The sequence below is a fragment of the Sceloporus occidentalis genome, unplaced genomic scaffold, assembly GCF_023333645.1.
Source record: "Sceloporus occidentalis isolate IW3139 unplaced genomic scaffold, rSceOcc1.0.p SCAF_1, whole genome shotgun sequence".
Lineage (NCBI taxonomy): Eukaryota > Metazoa > Chordata > Lepidosauria > Squamata > Phrynosomatidae > Sceloporus > Sceloporus occidentalis.
In genome coordinates, this window is record NW_028316981.1 from 121887451 (window position 1) to 121902897 (window position 15447).

Below are 15447 nucleotides of genomic sequence, written 5' to 3' on the forward strand. Positions count from 1 at the left end.
ATGACCCAACATTTGAGTAGAGTGAGGCAAGTGCCTCAGGAAGAAAATGCTGAGGGACAGTAGGAGTAGCCTGCAGATCTATTCCTCCTGAGCTCCCCAGATGTTATCTGCAAATACATAGGCCACTAAGGCTTGTCCTCAACCACCCCTAAATTAGCCTGCACATCCAGCTTTTGTAAGAAGGAGGAGGTCACCTTGTTCTTTGACACATGCAGGGAAATGTCTTGTGCCAGCCTTGGCCTTGTTCACACTGCACCACATCATCTTACTCTATCCAGATATCGAACACAAATATCAGTGATTTTAGATCCTAAAATTTAAGGACTCCAGCTGTCTGAACTGCAGAAGGTAAACACAAAGCAGTATATTGGCTGTTTATTCACATCTAGTTCTCCCTGCTGTGCCAATACCTATTTCCAGTGTTATTCGCACAGTGATTTGGGGCTTATTTGGTCATCACACTTAAACTGGTATAACAGTCAATCTGTGATAACAGAAGTTCTGTGGAGGGCATGTTTGAAAGTGCATCCGGAAACATGCAACAAAAGAGAGTACTAGAGTCCCCATAGTTTCTTGGGAGAAGCTGTAAGAGATAAACTGGTATGAATAATATGTCTTCAAGTCCCATTTTGGGGAAGCAAATGCAGGGTATAAATAAAGGAAGAGGAGGAGGAGATAGATGGAATTCACTAAGGCAGTTAGGAAGGTGTAAACAGTGTGGCGTAGTGCTTTGAACACTGGACTGTAACTATTGAGACCAGGGTTCAAATCCTCGGAAACACTCTGAGAGACCTTGGGCAAGTCACATTCTCTAAGCTTCAGAACCAGGTAATAGCAAAGCTCCTCTAAACAACTCTTGCCAAGAAAATCCCATGATAGCTTTGCCTTAGAGTCACCATAAGTCGGAAACCATTTGAAAGCACACAATAACAACAACAAACCTAGAATTATGCATTCACCACTGGTTTGTATCCATGATCTTTATTTACAATCTTCACTAGTTTGTAGAATTCATAAGGACCATGCAAGTCCCTCAGTCTGCACTTACCAGACAGCAGCTGCTTCAAGTGACAGGGGTCTGTTCCCTTGTCAGTTGGGAAGCAGCTGACTGATGTTTCCACCACCCCCTCCCATGAGCAATCTGCAGTGTGAAGAGGGATTGCGACAGGACCCCTTCTTCTTACTCTCACACAAGACATCTGTTACAGGAGTGGGGTGGAAATATTGGTCAGCTGCTTCTTGGTTGATAAGGGCACAGACTTGTCACTCACAGCAGCTGCTTCCAATAAGTGGAGATGCAGAGGTCAGACAATATTTAGCTATATAACTAACATAGCTAAATAGGTAATACAGAATGATGGTGGTGATGTTGATGATATCTGTAGTTTGATGGTGAAGCAGACTGTTAAGAGTATTCTGTTAGTACTTACCTATTTCTGGAAAGTTCTCTGTGGCATGTGAACTTGGTCCTCCAATGCTTTGCAACCCAGCCTAATGGAAGGGGATTCTTGCTTTCCTTTCTCCTCTCAGATTCCTTAAGGTTGCAGAGTTAGAGTTCAGTGCCTGCTCACTGATCTTTTTCACTTCCTCAAAGTGTTGAAAACTGTGTGGAGGCCTTAGAAGCCTCTGATTGAATGAGGAAGCCTTGGCATGAGTCATCATGGCCTCCAGAGACAAGACATTTTTCCTGCTCAGCTCATCTTGGTTGAACTTGCGTCATCAGTGCCAGCTGATTGCACTGCAGAGCTGAAATAGTGACGTCAGTGCAAATGCACACCCGGCACTGGGTTCTGTCAGAGGCTTTGCCCTTTAGTTCACTCGTATCTATGGGGCTTGCTTCTGTAATCTGTGTGTGGCCCTTATTCTAGCCAGACCTGCTTTCTTTGCTAAATTCAAGATTCTGGATGCAGAATGCTAATTGTCATTCCAGGGACAAAGTGAGGGAGAGAGAGTGCACAGCATGCCAGTTCTGGGCATGCCAGTCTATGTTGTGATTGGTTGCCTGTTGCAGTGCAGAAAGCTGTACTGAGAGAGTGCTGTGAAACTAATCCTGGCAGCAGTGCTTTCCAAAAACATCATCAGACTACCCAGTACTTGTAAGAGCTCTAGGGCCCAGGAGTTCCCACTTGCTGTATGGCCACACCTTTTCTGACTTTCTTATCTAGGGCTAGTGAGAGCATTTTACATCGGCCTGATGCTTCTTTTCCTTCCATGTGGGCTTAAGACATCTGAGTAACCTGTTTCCAAATCAGGCTATACATCCCTACCTGCCTCGCATCTCTTAGCTTGTTGGAGGGGATTACTTTTAGTCTGAGGGAGACCTTTGGTGTAAACCAGCATAGGCCTGCCCAAAGAAGATAGGGTCACTTTCTTTCTCAGTCTGAATCTTCACTGCAGAAATAAAGCTGTTTGATACCACTTTAACTGTTGTGGCTCAATGCTGTGGAATTCTGGTATTTGTAGTTTTGTGAGATATTTAGCCTTCTTTTGTTGGACAGCTCTGGTGCCACAATGAACTACAAATCTCAGGATTCCATTTTTGCAGTAGAGATTCAGCCTCACTCTCTTTCCCTCCCTTTTTCACACACCTCTGAAACCCATTCATATGCATGTTCAAACTGATTTTGTTACTTAACACATGCATTCACACACACACATTCATATATACACACCATGCAAAGATACAGCAAGATACACATACATCTCTCTGTGTGTGTGTGTTTATGTATATCAAAACATGCTCACATATAACACACATATTCATATATACTGAAGTGCATGGGCATGTACACTCTGCATGCACACACACACCCTGTGTAGAAATTAAGGTTGAAAAAAAAATCTCCCTTTCAATAACATGGGATGCTTTTTGTAAGCCTGATTATCTACTGTGGAGGCCTGTGTGTGTCACAAGGGAAGTCTTATCACAGGTGAAAAGAAATACAGTGGAGAAACCAATACAATGTTAACTAAAATATAATTCTTTATATCATATACACTTTGTCTGGTTTCCAAGGAAAGAAAAATGAGGGATGGGAAGGAAGTGAATTGCTGTGCAGTGAACGGGCCCCTTGTTCATGAAAGGTCAAGTACAGCACAGCAACATGTGTAAGCCAAGGAAGTTTTGGTGGGAAGCATGATACTCTTTCTTCTGCTATTCCTTAGGCACTGCTGTTTGTGACCGGCTTTGATCTTTTTTCTTTACTTCTGCCCAGATATCTGACAGGTCTTGGATAAACTGCTGGATCTGGGAGCAAATGAAAAGACTGTCATATTAGAAGAACAGTAAATAACTATTGCATGAATACAAGACTGAATTGAATGATACTTAGGAATTTAAACTGTTTTGCAGATTGGGAGGAGAAAACTGGCTGGCATCCTATTTCTGAGATATGCCTTGAAAGTGAAATTGTCATTGTATGTCTGGTCATAAGGACACAACAGCCACTTTTCCAGTCCCCCCCCCCCCCCGTTCTCCACTAGCCCTTACATAGTCATGGGAGGGGATTGCAGGAAGAAATTGAATCCTTTGGTGCTTCTCACAGTGAGCCAGGTAGTCTTCAAATATCAGATACCAGGGGAAAACAATGATTGATGATGGAAACTTGTAAATTCCTCAGAGACATGGGGCTGGTGATTGCTAGAAAAAGAAAGCAGGACTGGTGGATCTTGGTCGGACCTGTGGAGGCATTGTCCTAACTCTTGAGGTGACTTAGGGGCATCCAGATGGAAGGTCATATATCTCTCCCTTGCCCCTTCCTGCAGGAACCCCTTTTTATGCACACCTGCACCCTCCTCAACCTGAGAATATGGCTCTTCTGCTATCCTCAGACTTTGAAAGCAATTTTGAAGGACCCAACAGTGGCAGAACTAGACAATGACCCCTAAAATGTTCCAGAGCAGCCAGGCCAAAACCTTGACAAGATTCATAAATTTTCTTTTCTCCACCGATACAACCTTTTTCTGCTATTTACATCAGGGAGAAAGCAACTGCAGGCTGAATTCACTAGGAGCTTTCCATGGTCCTGTTGAATTTGGATATATACATGCATCTCATGTACTTCTTGAATTTGGATATATACATGCATTTCATGTACTTGATCCATCTTTAATGGAAGTGATTAGACCTGATGTGCCTTTATCTAAGTTAGTGTGCTGTCACTTCCTTCATCAGCCCCATGTCCTAGCAGAAGCAGATACAATCTATGTAAGGCATTCACTTTAGATTCTGTGTTCAGTAATTTTCTTATGCTGAATAAAAGTATCTCTCCCCCTGGCCTCAGATGGATTCTATGCCATAGGTGGAGGTTTCTTAAGAGTGCTCTTTTCTTTATGGCTGTCAGGCAAATAGTGTTCTCAGATTCTTGACTGGAAAAAAGACGGGCATATGTATGTGACTGCGTGTACGGCCCACCCTTACCATATCCAGCTGTTTATGGGTATCCTCCACAGGCACCATTAAAGCTTCCTTCATCTGTTTGCTTACACTCTGGAAGAGGTTTAAGGTGGCCATCTTAATAGTGCCCAACTGTAGGGTTTTCTTAGCAGCAGTATTTTGGATATGGGCCCAGCGGGACTCCTGTAAAGAAGGAAGATGCAAAGGGGTTTGGGGAGTACAGATGTTTTAAGGGAACATGAATAATTCTGGCTTGAGTGCCCACCACTGTTTCTTTTTTTAGAAGAACCCCAAACTCCCATCTGATCTTGGAAGCTAAGCAGGGTCAGCTCTAGTTAGTACTTGGATGGGAGATTGTTGGTGCTCTAGGCTTCATTTCAGAGGCATGAACTGGCAAAAACACCTCTGAAGAGTTCTTTCCTAAGAAAACCCTGTGAAATTAATGGAGTCACCTTAAGTTGACAGGTGACTTGAAGGCTCATGCACACTCATATACAAACTCCATTTGGAGATGCAGGACATCCATCCTAAACTGAATCTTTCTGTATTGCATTTATTGTGCTTAGTTTGGTCTCCCACCTACAATAAGGGCCTGCCATATCTCACCCTTGCTCACCAGCTAGGCCCTTCAGGAAATGTTCTGTATATTGTCTGTCTATTTGCCATTACCAAAATGATTCAAATGCTAAGACCTTTTTTTACAGATGAAAGTAAGCTGCCCCAGTCTGGGTTTGTTGTTGTTTACTGCCCTTGAGTCGATCTCAACCCATGGTGACCCTACTGTTGAGACATCTCCAAGACTCCCTGTCTTCCACTGTTCTGCCTAGTTCCAGCAAACTCCCAAATAGAGTCCATCCACCTAGCATGCACCCTTCCTCTCTTTCTACTTCCTTCTACCTTTCCTAGTACATGCACGCACCATTACTTTAATTGTCACATGGCTTCTTCGTAAACTGGAAGCTGCATATAATGCATCTTCATATGGCGCAGGCACACTGTATTATTTTTTTCCCCAATAAGTCATGCCTTCTCATTATGTTTCCGAAGTACAATAGCCTATGTTTTGTCAGGTACACTGATAAGATGTAGCCTTGCCTGAGCCCTTTGCCAATTAGAACCTATTCTGTTTCTCTATGTCCTGTTCTGACAGTAGCCTCTTGTCCTGAGTACAGATTCCTCATTAGGACTATCACATGTGTTGGCACTCCCATGTCTTTAAGGGTGTTCCATAGCCTGTCATGATCTATACAGCTAAAAGCTTTGACTATAAAGCACATGCTGATATTATTTTAGAATTCCCCGGTGCCCTCTACTACCCATTGTATGTTAGCAATGTGGTCCCTAGTGCCTCTTCCTTTCCTGAACCCTGCTTGGATTTTTGAGATTTCTCTCTCTATGTTGGACTCTATGTTGCAGAATACTGAGTATAATTTTTCTTGTATGGGAGATTAGTGCTGTGGTCCTATAGCTGTTGCATCTTTTGTGTCTCCTTTTTTGTGGATGAGGATGTATAGAATGCCACCACTCTTTCTGCTTACCCAGACAATAACATCACTGCGAGCATGATCAAAACGCAGCTGCAAGCGTGCCAGCTCATTGTTATGCTGCAGGATCTCATCATCTTTTTCCTCCTTGTAGCGAGCCAGGCGAACTTTGGCTTGCTCAATCATCTCCAGCCCCTCTTGGGCCGATTGCACAAGATCACGGTGCATCCCTATGAGTGTCCTGTAGCGTCCAATGACCTCCCGGATCTCTTCAAACTGCAGGGGTGATACTTTCTATTACTGTCTTGCATCTCCCCTAAATGAGAGTCAGTTTAAATCATTATACTTCATAGACTATATCTTTAGCCCACCTGCACTCCAAGACAAATAGAAAAGGAAGGGTGCCTGGCTACAGATCCTAAGAGGTAGTGCAGGTAACATAACTTGGGAAAGCTGCACACATCTTTGGTTCTTACATCCAGCTAAAATCATACAGCCAGCCCTCTGTATCCACAGACTCTGGATCCATGGATTGAACCATCCATGGCTTGAAAATATATATTTAAAAAATCCAAAAAGCAAACCTTGATTTTGCCATTTTATGTAAGGAACACCATTTTACTATGCCGTTGTATATACCATAATGGAAATTAGAACCCACAGATTTTGGCATCCATAGATGGTCCTGTTACCAAATCACAGCAGATAACAAGAGCCCCGTGTACAATGTATATTTGACCTAGGATGTATGCTATCTGGAGCTAAAGCATAATGCACAAACACAGAAAAGAGTGAGGCAATTGCTCTAAATATAAATTCACCAGCTTTGTTCATGTAATTGTGCAGGTGTTAGCCTGGAATAGCAGTCAGAATATCAATGCCTCTGCAATTCTGCAATGGACCAGAGTCAATGTGGGTGTGTGGTTCAAAGTGATACAATGATATTCAGATCCTTGATTTTTCAAATACTAGCCTTTTCCCTCCTGCCTACTTCCCCATTTAGCACACAAGAGCCAAACCAGAAAATGACTTTTCCTCCATTCTTAGGGGTCTACCCCTTGTACATACCTCTGAGACCTGAACCACCCTCTCTAGGTATTTGTTGAAGATGGAGTACTGCTGTAGCTTGTTGTAGAGCTTCTGGTGCTGCTGCTTAAGAGCTGCCATCTCCAGCTTGGCCTTGGCCAGCTCTTTCACTCGCTGTTTCTTCAGTTCTCGTTCCTTGTTGGCTTTCTTCAGAGCTCTGATTCGTTTCTGGTCATTCTCCTAATGGTCCCCAGGTTGAACCCCCACCCCATCCCAGCAACATATAGTAATGAAAAGAAATCAAGATAAAAGGTTTTTAAAAAGAAAGGTTTCTGAAAGTGGGACTCCATTTAGGTTCCATAGCATCATTGCTTATCAGGCTATGTGAGAACATCAGAGGTACATGGGGAACTAACATATACCAGTTAGTTTGAAAAGTGCTACAAGGTCAGACTATTTGATCAGTGCCCATTTAGCCCAGTAATGTTTACTCTGACTGGCAGTGATCCTCTAGGCATATCTGGCCAGTTTTTCTCCACCACCTGGCTACTACCTGTTCCTATCAGCTGGGGATGTTGGGGCTGAACCAGAGTTCTTCTATATGTGTAGAAAGTGTGCTCTATCACTGAGCTATTGTACCCTCCTCTAAAAGGCAGAAGATGCAGTGTCCTAGATAAACAGTGTGGGCTTCAGATACATGGCCTTGGCATTATTAGCACCAAATGAGCCAGGTGGTCTACAACAGAAAGCATTTCCTAAATAACCCAGAAGTTCTGGAGCTTTCATCACACAAACAGATCTCAGCTGCTTGATACTCTGCTCTTTGAATGATCTGAACTGGGACTGTTTTGTCTCTTATATTCCTTGAAACTAGCTCAAATATATTGCAACCCTGTTCCAGGATTTTCTTGGCAAGATTTATTCAGAAGATGTTAGCCATTGCCCTCCACTGATGCTAAGAGTGTGTGATTTGCCCAGTGGATTTACATGATTCACTGGGGTCAGAATTCTAGTTCAAGGATTCAAACCCTGATCAAACCCTGACACCTGGCTTTACTCTAGGAAGCTCAAACTGCACAGATTTCCCACACAAGCCATTTGCTGTTTATCTACCATAGTGACCTGGGCAGGGGTTATATTAACGAAAGAGATGACAGTGCTGAGCTGCTGCCACATAAAGCCTCATGCCAACATACAGCCATTTTTCAACCCATCAGAGTGCTCCTGTGGGGAGTGTGCCAAGAGCATGACTTATGGCAGAGCAACCCAGCTATGGAGGTTCTTTAGACAAATGTAATAACAGAACCACTGTTATACTCTAAAGAATGGCTTTTAATAATATGCAGCTCTCCCCTCCTGTCTGCCACCCAAACCAATTCTAGGGTGGAGTGAGAAAGGTTATAAATCTTCAAGGTATTACTATTGACATTCAATGTTCTTGTTACTTAGCCTGCTCTGAGTAGGATCTGCAAGGTGTCAGTACCTGTATGAATTGTTCAAATTTCCGAATATATGCTTTCAGTTGGATCTCTTTTGCTCCAAGTTCCTCCCATCGGTTGTTCAAGGATTCCATCCTTGTCTTAAATGCCTGAAGGATTCATGGGGGAAGAGGACAATTGGTAAGTGAATTACAATAGACTTTTTTCTTCTGTGAGAAGTGACCAGACTGGGGCTAGAATCCTAGCATAATCACAGTTAGCATAACTGGACTTACATCTGCATATATACTTTTCATGGCATTCCAAATAAGGTATCCTGTACCTCCTTCTGCAGTGCCCTTACCCTAGGTTCACAGCCAAGGGTTTCTCCAATGCATATCTGCCCCCATCCTATCCACTGATTGGACATGGGGTGTGTATATGTGCCTAGGTGAAGTTTGACTGGTCTTGAATACGCAGAGAAGAAAGTAGCCATAAATGGGGAGTGAAAGGGCAGCTAGACTGTACCTGGGTTAGTCTACTACCACTACCAACAGTTAGTGGCCAGAGAGACAGTAGCAGTGCGGCACCAGCACCCTTCTCCCTCAGTGTTATACTGTGCGATCTTGCTAATTTGATCTTGGCCACAGTATCTACTATTTTGCCCCCCAAGATTGAGACAAGTCCCAAATGGAACAAATCTTCAAAGAGACATTTATCCTGCCCAGATAGACCAGGAGATATTTGGGTGGTAATGGTGAAACACATCTTGATACCATTTGTTGGCAGAGATGCTACCCATGTGGTACTATGTCTTAGAACTGGTTGGCAAAGAAGTAATGTAAGGGTACCTCCTGAAGTTTCAGAATCTCACCTCCTTTTGAGCCTCCATGGCCTGATGCACCAATTTGGCTTCTTTTTTCTTCTCTAGGAGCCGAATAGAAGGAGATGGAGACTGCTCCTCTGATACAGGGAATTTCCTAAGGAAAGAAAATAATCATTTCTCCATGCACAGTGCAGAGATGTTATCGAGTCATAGGCAGGGTGTGAGTCTTCACTAGTTTAGCTCTCAAAGCAACCTGCAGGTGGTGTTAGCCATTTCCTTTCCACTCTGAGAAAGTCTTTGAAAACTGCACAGTTTTTACATGTTTGTTTTATAAAATAGAAATAATTATATAGAATAATAGAATAATGAAGTTGAAAGAGACCACAAGGGCCATCCAGTTCAACCCCCTGCCACCCAGGAATAGTCAATCAAATACTCAAATCCTGACAGAAGGCCTCCAGCCTCTGTTTAAAAACCTCCACTCTTTCTGCATAATATTGCTTTCTACACACACACAAAAATATGTTTCTTGCACAGAAAATGTTGTACAAGAGGACAAATTCTGTACAAAATTTCTATGTGGGGTTTTTCTGTGTGTGAAAAACAGAATTTTCTACACAGAAAATGATTCTTTACAGAAAATACTGTTTGCTGTACTTTTTTCTTTGCTGTTTTCTTCCCACACAAAAAGGCCATTTGTAGCTCTTTTGCAGAATAAGTCCCAAACTGAGATTATTCTTTTACCATACATCAAAGAAGTCACAGACAGAACAGGGAAATGGGTGAGGAAACACAATCTCCAAATGGTCTACAAACTGACCAAGAAAATCCAGCAAATGCTGCACTCAGCACATGATAGGAAAGACCCACTCACAGCCGCAAGAGTTTACTGCACACTGTGCAGCTGCGGACAGGTCTACATAGGGACCACCAAAAGCAGCGTTCGAACATGAATCGAGGAACACGAGAGACACTGCAGTCTGGGTCAGCCAGAAAAATCAGCAGTAGCAGAACACATTATAAACCATCTTGGGCATAAAATGCTGTTTGAAAACACTAAAATTCTGGACCAAGCCAACAACTATCAGGGCAGAATGCACAGGGATGCCATTGAAATCCATAAACATCTGGACAACTTCAACAGGAAAGAAGAAACCCTTAAAGTAATCAAAGTCTGGCTACCAGTCCTGAAAAACCCCAAAATCAAGACCCAGTCCATGCAAATGAAAACCACCCAGGGTCAGGGTGGTTTCCCAGCAAATGGATCGTTAATTAAATAAACACCCTGAGGCCTTGCCATTCAACAACAGCAGAATATAATACAATATATACACAATATACAATATATACAACACACACACACACAATCCATCAATACAATATTTATGCCCCACTCTCTTCCATGCCAGCATTCTCTGAAGATGCCAGCCACAGATGCTGGTGAAACATCAAGAATAAACTCTTCCAGAACACAACCTCATAGCCCAAATCCCCCACAAAAACTATGAGATTATTCCTGCCAGTCTAGGATTCTCCTCATAAGGGTTTCCCTGCACTAGAGAAATAGTTTCTTCAACAGTCTTTCAACTGTTTTGAAATGTTCTTTCTACCTCTTGTCATAGGACTTGTGGGCATAGTTACTTTTGGTAAGTTTTGTGATTTTTCCTCCCACAGCCTTAGAGGGAAAGGAAAAGATGATAGTATGTCTCATTGGTCCAGAGAGGTTTATGGGAGCAACCCTGAAGAATCAACTTTTACCTGACAAACTCTCTGCTATATCTGGAATAGCATGGAGCTACAACAATATGGGAGTTGAATTCAAAGTGAACAGGACTTGGAGGAAGGAGATGAAGATTTAATGGCAGTGCTGGAAAAAAGGGGAATGAAAGTTGAAGCACTTCAGGATGATGTATGGTTTTGAACCAATTGGGAAAAGTCACCACTATCAGAGTCAAGATGTAGATTAGAGGGAAAGAAATAGAAACTCTAGTGCAGCTACATTTTAATTTCAGAATAGGTAACATCTGAACAATAAGGTGATTAATAAAAAGGGAGGCTTCCTTCAGTAATCATAAGAAATCATTTAACAAATACTGTGACGGAGGCCCAGATAACATGTCCAAAATGGATTTGAAAGGGTATGAACACAATCAGATTTATAGATGGGAGGACATGGCCAGCAATGTGAAGAAAATTATAAGCGATAAGAAGGTTTTACTTTTAAAAAACAAAAATTTTCTTGCCTAAAGGATAAAATAACAGATGTGTCACCATAATTTATGCTCCTGGTAAAAATAGATTTTTAATTATGCTTTTAAAAACATGCTTTTTTATCTGCATGACTTCTGTGAAGTAACATTTTTGCCCTTGCTGGCCTGTTAGAATTCTTCAACAAATGTGTATTACAGATGATTCCACAGATATTATCAGGACTTGGAAGAGTTATTTTTGGGGGGCTACAACTTCCAAAATATCACAGTTAGTTTTTTTGTGTGTTTTTTGGGCTGTGTGGCCAAATTCTGGAAGAATTTATTCCTGATGTATTCAACTTCATATTCGACTTCACATTATCCCAGTTAGAATACTCACTAATGATGCTGGGCTGATGAATTCAGGAAACTGCAGTTGAAAATAGTAACTTTTCCAAAATGGATACCATCTACATCAACATCCAGAAGGTGTTTTACAAAGACCTTCATCAATGGTTTCTGAGGGCCAAACTAGATATGATGTTGATGTATAAGATCCATGATCAGGATGTCATCAATTTTTTTAAAAAGAATTAGTGGCAGGAGTTGGGGGGTGGGTTAGATTAGGATGCTAACACTGAGAGATCTTCTCCACTTTAGAGCAATTTGAAAGCATGGCAGTAGCCATATTGTTATGGCATTCTGAGTGTTGTAACAAAAAAGAGGAAGTTTTCAAAACTGCCATGCTTCATCTATTGTAGGGGAAGGTGTGTTGCCCAAGAAGCTCCCTTGTTAATAGGGAGATAAGGCTGCTTCAGGTTTCAGCACCTTGGATAGTTCCTTGAAAGATCATACTAGAATGCAAAGCGGATTCAACACTTCAGTGAGGGAGAGCCCCTGAAAGTGGCCACATGCCCTGTTTCTAGGCTTCCCAGGCCCCAGCATCTTGTTTCAGAGGCTGACTAAAGGTAGAAACAAGACACTGGACTCAGGGGACCCTTGAAAGCATTTTCTGTGAAATGTGGTAGAGACACAAAGGGCTCATTCACAGTGATGGCATTGCTCTGGAACGAACTGGTCAAATTCGGGGGGCTCCTTCCCGAATCTCTCCGGAAGCAAGTGCTGACTACCAATCAGGGGCATTTTAACACGAATGTCCTCTTGGAGAATTTGGGTTTAAGGTGAAGGTGCCTGGCTGTCAATCAAAGTTAGTTCCGCGATGGTCATAGGTGACGTTTCCAGCACTGATAGGGGCATCAGAAGTATGCTTTCCACCCCTCCCTTTTTTTTTAAAGGACCAGGCACCACTTGTCAAATTTAAAAACCTCTGGGGTGTGTGTGTGTTGTGGGCATTTGGGTCAGTGTTGTAGATTATGATCTGCCCTTGGCCCCATTTTCAACCCCAAAATGAAAGCTAGTGCCATCTCTGTAGCCTGTATCCTACTCCTTTGGCACCCCAGAATGCCTCATACACAGGTAATAATAATAATAACAATAACAACAACAACAACAAACAACAACAACAATAAAATTAATTCCTCACCTCGGAATGCCAGAAAAGGATGCTTTTTTTTTTTTTTTGGCTTTCCCTAGGCTACCCCTGAATTCCTTAGAGACAGTAGCAAAAGCTATATCAATTTGCCAATTTGCCTAATTGGAAAGAGAAGCATTACATTCGATTTCTAACATTCATTCGCTTTGCAGCAGTCATTCCAAAGGAAAAAATAGGCTACCCCTGAAGACAGTAGCAACAGCTGTATCAATTTGCCAAGTTGCAACATTACATTCGAATTCTAATGGGCCATTCATTCTCATTGCCTTTCATTCTCATTGCCATTCATTCTCATTGCAGCAGTCATTCCAAATATGCACATTTTCGCCAAAAATAATTAAAAAAAAAATAAAATCCAAAGGAAAAAGGTCTCTACTGGATAGCAGAGGCTTCCCTTGCTGTAGTGCCCTGACTTGCCCTGAATTGACCCTTTCTCCTGCTCACGATCTATCTATATATCTCTATATATCTATATATCTTTACCTACAAACATGCACATTTTTCGCCAAAAATAATTTTTAAAAAATAAAAATCAAAGGGAAATGGTCCCTGATGGATAGCAGAAGCTTGGCCTCTTCTGCCCCCCCCCCACCTGCCCTGAATTGACCCCATCAGTCACCCCCTTTTTGCCTCCTGTCACCTTTGCATCCAGCGATTCCCCTTTTTTGGCTCTTTCCTCCTCCTCCTCCCCCCTCCCTTCTGATGAGGGGAGGGAATGCTCTGACCTCTGCCCGCCCCCTGACCCTAACCCCTCCCTGAATTTGCCCCGAACATGATCGAGGACAAGTTCATATTTCGCTGAACCCGGGTCTTTTGAGAAAAGACAGATTTTAGCCCGATTCTGGATACCCCGGGGTAAGGGACATTTCCTTGTGCAAGCCTCGACATGGATTGTGATAGAATCGGACCCAATATGAACTTCACGTGCAAGAATCGATTTCAAAACTGATGTAAAAGGTAATGTGAATGGCCCCACAGTGTGAGAGCAGGAACAATGAACTAGGGAAATAGAAAAATAGAAGGGAACTCCAAGTAAAAGCCTTGCCTTAAGGGAAGAAATGAAAAAGGAATGGCCTAGGGAATAAGGGAAATGGAAAGATGGAAGAATTCAACTTACATCAACAATTTCAGCAACTTCTGTCCATACTGCATACGGAAATATTCGCTCAGATCCTCTTCCTCCATGGTGGTCATGGTGTCAGCTCACTTGCTAGGTTTCCCACCCAGACACGCTTTTTAAAGGCCAACACCAATGCACAGAGCTGAAGCTGTCCTTTTTACTCTCTTGAGGATCTTATCACCTCACAAGGCCTTGTGAGGAAGCAAGAAACACCACGGTGCAACTCTCAGATCCTGAAGCAGTTGGGGCTGTAGAATCCTGAGATGCAGGTCTGGAAGATGCAAAAGGTTGCTTAGAAACCATAGGGCTGGACCACACCAGGGATGATGAGGGTTCTTAAGGAAGCTTTCAGTCCTTCTTTTCTCACACAGTGATGGGAACCAATACATCCTACCACCATGGTCATTACTTCCCTTTTGAAAGGGCTGGGCCAGCCAATGAAGCCAAGTAGGATTATCTTCAGTCATGCACTCTTAATGGCCTGCAGCCAGCAGTAGAACTTGGGCTTGATATCAGGACCAAAATTAGATGGGTGGGGGATGACTACCTAGGGAAGGCAGCTAAGGCAATGCTAGAGGCCACTAGAATTTGCTGAAAAATAAATTATAGTCAAGGAGCAGCCAGCCTGTCATGAACATGGCTACAGATGCTGATTTTTTTTAAAAAAAAATACTTTTAAAATACATCAAATTTTTCCTTGGCAAAATGATGGTTATTCCCAGGTAAATTTGTTTAGCATCTAGGCAGCAAAGATAAGTTTCAGCCTTTCCCACTGGCATGACAGTAATATCTTTTAATTAGTTACAAGGGTAAAAAAAGCACATGCTCAGAATATCCCTTTCTTCCTTATACAAATCAGGGTTGGGGTGAATCCCATCCCAGGAAAAAGATAGGATATAAACCCTTGAAAAAATAAATTAACAAATCAAAATAAAATCAGGTGTATTCACTTTGTTGTCAAACACAGGGGCAGGACTCTCTTTAGATGCTGATGAACTATCACTATATATCCAGTGGAAAGAATCCGGAGAGCTACAGTCCATCAGTACATGATGTCCAGTTCTGGTCTAATGTCAGGAATGTAGAAGCTGGAATAAAGCATGGAATGGCTAGAGAAAGCAAGTTTCAGAGCTGTCAGGATAATGGGAAGTGTTGGGGGGGGGGGAAGCTAAATTAACACTGCCTTTACACAAGGAAAGTATTAAAGAACATGCATAAAGATCTTTGAAATGATTGATGGAATCTAATTGGTGTATTATGCATGTATATGTTTCTCTACAGAAGTGGTTGAATATTTTTGTCTGGTGTGGAATGGCTGTATTTAGTTCACGATTGAGAAAGCAGAGGTCTGTATGTGATACTGTTTCTCACTAGTGTGTATAGCATAATGGTGCGCACTGATTACACACATTGCACAACGATGCATGCAGGTGCAA

At 42.4% G+C, this 15447-nt stretch overlaps 1 protein-coding gene across 1 annotated transcript; it reads right to left on the minus strand.

Moving 5' to 3' along the window:
• Positions 1 to 3004: 3004 nt before the first annotated feature.
• On the minus strand, positions 3005 to 14266 carry CCDC42 (coiled-coil domain containing 42). Its single transcript, XM_089506988.1, has 7 exons — positions 14009 to 14266; positions 9199 to 9304; positions 8390 to 8494; positions 6949 to 7146; positions 5935 to 6156; positions 4421 to 4579; positions 3005 to 3247 (listed from the first exon to the last, which is right to left on the minus strand). Exons 1-7 carry the CDS (start codon positions 14083 to 14085, stop codon positions 3155 to 3157), a joined length of 960 nt encoding a protein of 319 aa, XP_089363114.1. The 5' UTR covers positions 14086 to 14266; the 3' UTR covers positions 3005 to 3154.
• Positions 14267 to 15447: the final 1181 nt, after the last annotated feature.

What these genes read in the sequence shown, in the direction of transcription:
- CCDC42 (XM_089506988.1), bottom strand. Translation starts at nt 14,085, where the DNA reads ATGACCACCATGGAGGAAGAGGATCTGAGCGAATATTTCCGTATGCAG. An exon ending in AAGTTGCTGAAATTGTTGAT is followed by an intron (nt 9,305 to 14,008) that starts GTAAGTTGAATT and finishes TTCTTTCCTTAG; the next exon opens with GAAATTCCCTGTATCAGAGG. An exon ending in AATTTGAACAATTCATACAG is followed by an intron (nt 7,147 to 8,389) that starts GTACTGACACCT and finishes GGGGACCATTAG; the next exon opens with GAGAATGACCAGAAACGAAT.